Here is a 10,546-nt window from a genome sequence, read left to right as displayed (position 1 = left end):
TTCCTCCCTCAAAACTCCCCATCCAAACACATTGTTATTTTCATATGGAGAAAATTAATGCTACAGAGTTCATATGTATGGGAAAATCTATACTGTAATATTCCTTGAGAACATCTTAAAGCAGAGTTCTTTTGCTTGCCCCTTAAACTAGCACCCTACATATTCCTACTCTAGCAAGTACAAATTATGGCAAAATAGCATATTCTTTTATGCCACTCTGCTAGTTTAGAGAGCAAAGAACTGCAAATAAGAAAATTAACCACGCCAGCTGTTAGACCTCTTTGCTTCAAAAGCAGCCCCATCATTGAGCATGTCATGTGCATCAGTTTCCATTCCCAGCTTCGAGAGAGCCAGAGCCTGCAGATAGAACGCAGTTGGCCAATCAGGTATGCATACCTGTGCCTGCATGGCATCCCTTAATGCAAGTTCTGCTTGATCATTCATCAAGTAGGAGAAGGCTCTCCTTGCAAACACAGTAGCAGAAGGAACAGACATCATAACCACCAACTGTTTAAATGCAAATAAATAAAGGACAATCAGAATAGGAGTGTATAGAGAGACACAGCCAGAAACCTGTAAAAAAATGTGAAACACTGAACCTACCTTAGAATAGTACTCAATAGCATTTTTGAAATCCTTGTCCCTGAATGCAATATCCCCAAACTTTTTAGTGTTCAATATATCTTGCACTTGCTGTGTCCATTCTTGGAATGAAAGCTGCAATCACATCTCTAATTAATATACAAAAGCAAGAACCAAAAACATTAGTCAGAAATCCAGAGATTAACAAGTTAGATTTACAATTTTAGTCTCTCCAAGTAAAACAAACAGCTTTGTCCTGCAGAGACAGCACCTTATCCATCAATGCAATGCAACTAGAGTGCATTAACTGTTTATTTTATGTGTTTCTGAGATTCCAAAGCGACATAAAACTCACGTAAAATATAATCCCATGTGGTGTACGGGCAATAAGCCAACCCAAACAGAAGAACAACTTAAACGTGATTGATTTCTTTTTTTCCTTTTTGTAATGATGTCTAGCAAACCCTCTCCAGCAGGAAAGTTGACAATGAGCCCAAATGTGAATGAATTAGATAACAGGAATATTAGCCATACTAACAGGTATAATACATCAGCTACATATCCACACATCCCACTCAGTAGTAACTATATGATTTTTGACATACCTCATTTTCTGCTCCTTCTTCATCTTTATAACCTGTTTTTAACAATATATCATGCACAGCAGTGAGATCCATTCTTGCACAAGCCTTTCCAAGGGGAGAAAGCATGGTTGGTAGCACTGCTGTGTTTTTAGTTAGGCCCATCAACACATGAGATGCTACCTGTAAAAAGGAGGAGGGTGATTCAACATGAAGAACAAATACTTTACATGCAAGAGAAGAGAAACCTGGAAAATGAAGTTGAACACAATTGAAATGGAGATAAAAGGACAAGAAATGAAAGCGGAAGCTCAACATTGAAAGCTAAAACGAAAACTGAATACCTCTTTTTGCTTCTGAAGAGGTGTAACGGAAGTAAGAAGAAACTTAATTTCAGGTCGTTCTCTGGCCTCAAACTGAAGACATTTTGAAGCAAGCTCAACCAACTTTGTAGCATCATCATTCGCATATTGCCCTTCGAGGGAAGAGTCCATCAACAACAAAACATTCTTCCCTCTAATCAGGTCCAAAGCCTATAGAACGAAATCATTCCTATTAAAAAATTCCATACCCTTGCGTTGTATACACCATACTATTCAACTTCATATGATTTAACTAAGCAGCAAGAATAGACATATATGTATCAAGTCAAAACATAAAAGGAATTCAAATACTAATTATGCAAATCACTCATTTCCAATTCTATGCGAGCATAAACTCAGCAACCAGAAAGTAATCATAAAATCCAGTCCCATGTAGAGGGACAATAACTCTTTACCAACGTATGCACCAAAAATATTTCATCAATCCAGTATGCCATAACCAGACAATACTCACGTGAATTGGATAGATCGTATAATTCACATATCAAACATCAATGGAGTCCAGATGTAGGATAATATAGAATGCTTAGCATATCTAACAAAGCAGAATAAAAAAAATTCTTAAAGGAATGCAGAGAGTTCAAATTAACATACATGGCTAGGAGGAATATGCTTGCCACTTAAAAGATCCAGAAGAACAGTTCCATAACTGTAGATCACACTCTCCGGGATTATCCTGCCTGCAGGTGTCATCGGATTACCATATTGTCATTAATTATACTTAGCAGCAAGACTTCTGATAAGACAGTTCTGAAAGAATCAATGAATCCAGCAAACATTTTTATTCCTTTTAGACTCTAAAGAACACGTTGACAAAACAAAAATTCTGCTCTATAATTCATCGTGTATGTATATAATAAGCCCATTCCATCAAATGCGTATAAGCAAAAGTAAAACGTTCAACCACCATCAATTATCCGCAAAAATACATGCCAGCAAATATACCTGTTCTCAAAAATTCAGGTGGAGTGTAAGCTAAATTGGTACTGTAGCTTTTCCCGTCTCGACTATTTTTCATAAGCCCAAAACTAGACAAGCGGGGATCACCATCCTGACATAAGTGAATAAATTAGCAACAAATTTCAATAGCTAATTTAGACATATACTAACGAACGAATGAAGTTCATGGCATTTAACATTCTTTGTGTGCAAGCATATGAATATAATGGCAACTAGGCACCACCTATGATGTGGAGAAGACAACAAAGAAGTATCAAAGTCACACAACAAGCATATGGGATAGATATACCAAAGCAGAAAACTGCATCAAACAGAAAATGTTTCACAATGCTTATAATATGGTGACAACGTTTACAAAACAATGAGTTCATTACGTTAGGTTCATAATCACACCTCATCAAAAAGAATCCTATATGCATTCAGATCATGATATATTTTCCGGTTTTCCATGCTGCAATGATCTAGTGCCTGCGCAACATGGTACGCAACTCTTACACGCATTTCCCATGGTAATGGTTGCTTGTCCCCTGACAGAAACAAAGAATTCATCAACAAAAAATTAAGAAACTAAAAATCAAACTACCGTTGTCAAGTGAAACAGATATTACGATAGAACAGGACTAATAAATAAGGCAATAAAAATATGTCACGCTTTCTACAAAGATAAAGGAATTAACATTGGATTGTCTAGAAAGCTTGAAAAGTTTCGCTATACATTTTTGTTAAGATTATGTTACGATTTGCAATGTATGCAGTTATTTAGTGCCAATAGTGGAGAAGAATGATAGAACTAAAAGGAATTACATTTTATTCTACTTCTACTTTGGGGTGAAGTTCTTTGCTTCTTAATGGTGTTCAGCTAATGTAGCAATATCCCTTTCAGAGGGGTTTCTTAGTTGGATATGCAGAGATGTTGGTTAAATTTGCTTGACTAATCAAATAAAAATTTATTCCACGGGCCAAAATCTCTTCGGTATGTAATTACTAGATCAGATAAGATTAAAGCTACCCAAGTTCAGGTACAAAAAAAGGACTTCGTCAGTTGAGTTATGTTTGGTTTGGGTGAATATGAAAGGTGGAAACTGACAATATCAAGATTTTATTGTGTTAAAATGCAGTACCTTTATGCAATCTTATCTTTCAAGTGTCCATTTCACTCCAACAAAACAACATGGCCTTAAAAGCATGAGAATTGTATAACTTATATTGGCCAACAGCTAAATAAATGTATCATTTCTGTCTCTGTAAAAGCATATTAGCTCTTAGAATATGCGATTTACGGATCCAGCAAACTACACAAATGGGGTAAAAATTTAAGACAGGCAGCCCTGTCTTTCAAGAAATGAAAGCAAGGACTCGCTACCAGATCTAAAGACAGTCAGTCAACAAGGAGAATGACAAGAGAGGGAAAAAGTACTATAATTAATAAAGAGCTTTAAATGACTGCTAACGAAGTTAAATGTAAAGATAAAAGAGAAGTACAATGAAAGAGATGTTTGGACAAAGTGTCATTTGGCATGTACTCAGCTACCAAGAGCCTTTCATCTCCTTCAGCACAACAGCCAATTAGATTCACCAGTCTTTTGTGCCTCACTTTCCCAACTCCAGCTGCCTCTGCCTGACCAATCAAAACCATTAACAACAATAGCTTGCATTGCCAGATTAAATATCACGGGGTAAAAAATGCATGAGGGAAAATGTTTAAAATTTAGAGAATCTAAAATTTTATCTCCCAGTCAAACCCCAGAAATGCACAAGAGAATCCACAAAAATTAGCAGTGCGTTTCAAAAAAAACAACTAAATATTGTCCTTTCTTCCTCAATCGGCAACCATACCGAGGGCTAGTAAAAGTTGTCCATTTCACTCACCATAAACTGTTGAGCATCAGGCCAAGACAGTTTTGAGAACCGCTTCACAGCAACTAAACGATTGTTCTCTAGCTTCCCTCTGTATACCACATTGGGGGCTTTCTCCCCACTCTCAGAAACAATGTAATCTGTGTTGAACTCATTTGTGGCCCTTCGAAGTTCACTCAGACCGTACTCTTTGAATGCTGGAACCTGAACCTCTTGATCAACATCATCCCCACCATTCCCTTCAAAATCAAAACAAAACAAAACCAAACTAAAAACCCAAACTTTCTCAAACAAACACCAAAAAAAACGACAAGAACCATCTCCATTGAGCTTCGAAACCCATCAAAGCAAGATTTTGACAAACCCCACATCAATAAAAAAAGTAAACAAACATTTCCACACCGTAAAAACCAAAAGGGTGTAAAAATCCCAAGAGCAAAACGCAGAGACAAGGTGAAAAGAACTAAGGGGAGACCTGGATCGGGTTTTTTTGAGTCTGGCAAGGCAGTGGGAGGGTCTTCAGGAGAGTGAAGATGAGCGGTTTTGGAGTGTAGGCAACCCATGGCTATGATTGGGAAATGATTAACTAATATCGCAATGGAATAATAAGTGGGGTGTCAACATAGAAAAAAGGTTGTAAAAAAATTACAACAACGCTAGATTGGCATAGGGGGCATGATGATATAGGAGAGCAGAAGCAGAAAGAGTGATGGTTCTATGGTGTGGGTTTGATATGATAAGCGTAAATGCAGCAAGTGACTGAGTCGCTGCTACTCTTTCTTGTTGCAGCGGCGGAAACACAGCCAAGAGAGAGAAAGAGAAAAAGAGAGAGATGAAAAGGCCAAAACCCAAAAGGTAAGTAAGTAGAATGAATCGGTATGAAAAAGGGGAGAGAGAGAGGAACAAGGATGAAAAAGGAACAGAGAAGGTCACATGACAGTGTCTATGATGCAGCACGTGCTGCCCCAGGTGGGACTGGGAAGTAATAAGAAGTAAGAAGTGAGAACCATTTTCCAATGGCACTTCATAAATTAATATTATTTTCTTTTTTACTCTTGCGTTGGAAAATTACAATTTACAACGTGAGATGTTAACGTAAGAGACATGTTATTGTTTGGAAGTGGAACCAGTTTGTTTGTTGTTGATTGTTCTCCTCCATGTTTTAAGGGTAGTGTTGTGATCAAAAGTGAATCACCTTTGTTTTCTCTCATGTGTTTTCAACTTCAGCCAACAATAATGATCACAAGCAGATTCAACTTTTGAAGTTCTTACTTTTCCTTTGCATCCTCTGCAAACTTTTCAGAAGCTTCCGTAGTTTCAATTTCAATCCACCAACATTGCCCAAATACCTTCACCGTTTCGAAGAGAACTTACTGTTTTCTTACAGAGTAGAGAACAAAACACCAATTCCATACATTCTACAACCAGCTCAATTTCACCACCATTCATTTTTATTCCACTTATAACATTTTTTTTAATTTTTTTAATACAAGATTAAATGACATCGACTATAATCTTTACCATTTGAGTTAAAAATTAAAATATTTAATGTTAATTAATATGTTTACATTATTTTTAATTAATATTTTCAGGCTATGAATTTATCCAAGGGTGGCTTTATTAACATTTACCTTCAAATAAATGCACTCGGCATAGCATGATTGACTCACGGGTCATTTTTTTTCTTTTTTTTATATGTAACAAAATCACGATATTATTTAGTATTTTAATCTTTAAAATTTATTCTATATATTGCTAAATTTGTAAAAATAAATTATATTACCACTGTTTGTAAAAGGAATATTTATTAAATTAAAAAAAGACAAAAAAAAAAGTACAGATAAGATGAATTTAACTAAATAACAAAACGAAAGTACAAATACAATTAAAACTAAAACAGTACAATTAATAACCAAAATTTCCAAACAAAATTGATTGTAGGATCTACAAAACTAAATTTACGGGACAAGTTTGATCATAATTAATTCCAATATTCACATAATTATAGTAAACAATTAATTTAAATAAGCATATATTATATATAATGTTTACGTGCTGTGAGCATGAAAGAAGTTTAAATGATATTATTAATGGTTCGAATTATAAAAGTATTTTTTAAAATAATTATTAGAAAAAAATAGTCAACTTAATGATGTAGTATTATTTAGCAAGGTTAATAACAACTTACTTTCAAAATAAAAGCTCTAGTTCTATTAACTAATAATAAGATCATGCAAGCGAAAAAGTATAAATGCTTTAATAATAGTGGCATGATATGAGATAAAATAATACCTGGGTTGTGGAAAAGCAATCATGTAAGACATGAAAAATTACTCCTTTATAATGTTTTTTAAATCTTAGATATTATGTAAATTATTATCATCTCCCAAAAAAGCAATTGAAGATATAGTGTGACTCTAAAATAACCCATTTTTAGTAGGCAAAAAAGTTTTATTTGTATCCTACAGAATTATTTTTAGAAATAATACAGAAAAGGTGTTCCCTTATTTTTCATTTCTCCTTTAGCCTTTTTATCCACTGATTACAAAAACAACATGTTTTTATAATATCCTGAATGAAGAGTGTGAATAACATTTCTTAATCTCCATATTTAAAAAAAATGCAATATTTAAACTAAAAATTATTTCTGTAATTATCAACATAAATTGTATAAATTGAAAATAATTAAGCATATTTTAAATTTATAAATAATAATATATGTACTCTTTTTAAAATATATTAAAATATAAATCAATGCATCATTTTATTATTATTGTTCAATTTTTACAATATTTGATAAAGACAATTGGGAGAATATAATTTCATTAGACAAACAAAAAATTACTTTTTACATATAAAATTGACAATTTAGCATTCAGTACAAATTATATATGCGAAAAATAGACAAAATGTATAAGAATGTTAAATTGAATTTTATATTTTTTTATTTTTTTATTTTTGTTAAAGTCATAAATAATTTTACTTGGAAGATAATCAGTTAAAATCTTTTATAGAACTTACTTCTTCTTCTAAACTTAGTTACGTTTAAATAATATGTAATATAAAAAAAATAGAGAAAAAAATGTTTACTCAAAATGTTTTTATACTACTTCATATATCTAAACTATATATTATATTCAATTCTCAATTAACTAATTGAGTTTTTTTAAGTAAACTACTATTACAAAATACAAACAAATATTATTTAAGATGTAATAACTTTTTTTACTAAAAACACAAGTATTCTTTTAAAAACAATTACTTGTGACTAAAAATTTTAAATATTATTTGAAACTCAACTTCTTAGAACTATTTCACTAAGTATTGTAGCGCACGCATACGCACATACATTAAAAAATTTATAAACATATATATTGTTCATACATGCAAAACTTTTAAAAATAACTCGAGAATGATAAAATATGAATACGTTTGGTCAAAATCTTATAGAAAATATAGGTAAAGGAAAAAAATGATAATTTTAGAAAGGTAGTGATATTTATAAAATTTTATATAGGTAAAGGAAAAAAAACTTTATAGAACTTTAAAAATGACTTGAGAATGATAAGATATAAATAGATTGTTTAAAATCTTATAGAAAATATAGCTAAAGAAAAAAAATGATAATTTTAGAAAGGTAATGATATTTATACGATTATATTTCACTAAATAATTTTTTTTATTTATAAACTTTATATTTTAATAATAAAATAATTGGTCTCAATTTATAAAAATACATCTACTCTTAACTATCTTTTAAAAGATACATAACCTAAACAACACTTAATTTTATCTAGTCACACAACTTATATCTATTGAACTAAACTGAATGCTACATATCTTACATGATTTAATAAAAGTAGATATATGATTTACATTTGATTGTTTAAATATAAAAAAAAAATAGCTCTAACAATTTGTATAACTTATTTTTTTTATATTTAAAAAGATAAAATAATAATTTAAAGTATTTTTTCTTTTGAGGTTATCTAATTGGAAATTAAAGTAACAATTTTTTTTCACTGAGAAGGGATGACTTTAGAGAAAATTTTATTATGAAATATAATATAATCTAAATCTAAATGTTGATAAAAGTAGTTATATTTTACTCATTTGAATGTCAATTATCTAAAAAAAATTCAAGTATTATTCCTTTTTTTATTATTCTTTTTTTCCTTTTTTTCTCTCCTAATTTCTTCTTTCTTATTATTTATTTTTTTTAAAAAGTGTTAAAGTACTTCTCAATTTTCTTTTTTTAATAAAATTATTATTTTATTATACATATAGGCAATCTTAGTTTTTTCAATTTGTTCTCACATTCAAATGGATCTCATATGTTTCATGTGATTATAAAAATTATGACATCGAGGGAAAATAATTTATATATATATAACTAGTGTTTTTTATTAGATTTTTAATCAAGATAATATATTTTAATATAGTAAATAATATTACATTCTCTTCTCTCTTATACTAAACTCGTTTCTTACTCTATAGGTTTCATTTTTTATATTATATTAAATATATTTAATTTAAGCTAATAACAAATGCATATAACCGAAGGTATATAAAAAGTTACACCGTGATAGTTTTATTCAATAATGTAAACTATAGTTTCCCATATATGGCACTAAGATTTCTATTGGTCTATTATCACTTGTACGTTTTTAGTTCCAAAACTACATAACACACTATTATTTTTACTTTTCATCCCTTGTTCATGTTGTATTAATGTTTGAAATTTGTACTTATTATATTAGTATTATATGCAGTAAACCTTTTTGCTTGTTGAAGTGGACCTTGTGCAAGGTCATGAACATTAATATTAGTATGCTTCAAGGTTATTGTTCATTATCTATTTGAAAAACAAAACCAAAATTCATATCAACTCTTTAAAAATGATATTTCATTACTCACATGACACTGAAACTGATCTCTCAATGAAGGTATTTTTCTATCACAATTGATAACCTTAACCTTATACACGATTTCTTTATCTTCTTTTCCTAATAATTCTAAATTCTTTATATATAAAATTATGTTAGTAATATATATAAATATTACTTACATTATAATTTATATATATATATATATATATATATATATATATATATATTAGTAAGGCTTACTCAATAAAATGTTGTACTTTTTTACAATTAATCAACACATATCAATTGGTTACTTAAATGGAACATCATTGACACAACCTCTTCTATTGAATTTTGTCTCGATTTCATTATTCAAATACCTTTTATAAAAGATATAGTTATCTACCAATTATTTTACTCCTTATACTCTTCTTGCATTTGTTGGTAACCATTGTTATATTTGCCATAGAAAAATGGGATTGGATCTAATATGTAGTATTATTTGAAAGATAATTATGTGCAAAAAGAAATTATTTGAAAAAAGGATTCCTCGTTTTGGTATCCATATTTATTTTACATTTCTACCCTTTAAATAAATATTTTTTTTAAAATTAAAATAATTATTTTATCAATTTTACTTTTTTAAGTGAGTTTTTTAAATTTAATCATTTTCTATACTTAATATTTTATAATTATAAAATTATCGATAAAATAAATAAAAATTATTTACAATAAAATTACAAATAATAATAATAATATTAATAATAATAATAATAATAATAATTTTATTTATTTTTATTATCATAAGAAAATGTGAACATAGGTAGCGTGTAATCTTTATAAATATTTTCTTGTAATCATTTTATAGTACTCATAGTGATAATTATTTGTTATTGTGAGAAATATTTTTTCAGCTTAAAAAAAAATAGGCATAAAATTAAATTACTCGGTTAACTATTTCTCGGTGGAGGTTGCAACGCCGTGGTACATATGCTCATGGCTACTGGGCTTTTTAACGAACTACAATTGGGCCGAGAAATTCATTTCCATATCCCTTTATTTTTATTTGCAGGACCAAAATGGTTTTGGGTTATTAGCTAATTCAAAATTTGGAAATATTGTACATCCATGCTGTAGGATCTTTGTAATGAATTTAATAAATACTTATTTCTCTTATTTTTAAATCAAATAATAATTAAATTCATTTTTCTAATTTAATAACTACGATGACTAAAAAGTTTAAATTTATAAAATACAAAAATTAAATAATACACTCTTTTTTAATGTGATGAACAGGAAATTTCAGTATGAGCTT

General features: G+C 29.8%; 1 protein-coding gene across 2 annotated transcripts; it reads right to left on the bottom strand.

Moving 5' to 3' along the window:
• On the bottom strand, positions 1–5,303 carry LOC108321962 (serine/threonine-protein kinase BSK2). 2 transcript variants are annotated; one of them, XM_017553890.2, is made up of 10 exons: positions 4,839–5,299; positions 4,376–4,602; positions 3,989–4,124; positions 2,900–3,033; positions 2,492–2,597; positions 2,141–2,226; positions 1,508–1,696; positions 1,188–1,346; positions 604–717; positions 1–507 (listed from the first exon to the last, which is right to left on the bottom strand). In XM_017553890.2, the coding sequence occupies exons 1-10, from the start codon at positions 4,924–4,926 to the stop codon at positions 256–258; spliced, it is 1,491 nt and encodes a 496-aa protein (XP_017409379.1). In that variant the 5' UTR covers positions 4,927–5,299; the 3' UTR covers positions 1–255. The 2 variants fall into 2 exon arrangements, 1 of the variants encoding a protein (XP_017409379.1); XR_008246624.1 differs by having other exon boundaries at positions 369–507; positions 604–731; positions 4,839–5,303.
• Positions 5,304–10,546: the final 5,243 nt, after the last annotated feature.

Source organism: Vigna angularis, chromosome 1 (genome assembly GCF_016808095.1).
Source record: "Vigna angularis cultivar LongXiaoDou No.4 chromosome 1, ASM1680809v1, whole genome shotgun sequence".
NCBI lineage: Eukaryota > Viridiplantae > Streptophyta > Magnoliopsida > Fabales > Fabaceae > Vigna > Vigna angularis.
This window is presented reverse-complemented; position numbering and strand designations above follow the sequence as displayed.

Bases quoted from the DNA above. Each gene is read 5' to 3' on its own strand.
- LOC108321962 (XM_017553890.2), bottom strand. From the start codon at position 4,926: ATGGGTTGCCTACACTCCAAAACCGCTCATCTTCACTCTCCTGAAGAC. The intron at 4,125-4,375 runs GTGAGTGAAATG...TTGATTGGTCAG, and splicing joins CTGATGCTCAACAGTTTATG to GCAGAGGCAGCTGGAGTTGG. The intron at 2,227-2,491 runs GTATATTTGCTG...TGACACCTGCAG, and splicing joins ACCTGAATTTTTGAGAACAG to GCAGGATAATCCCGGAGAGT.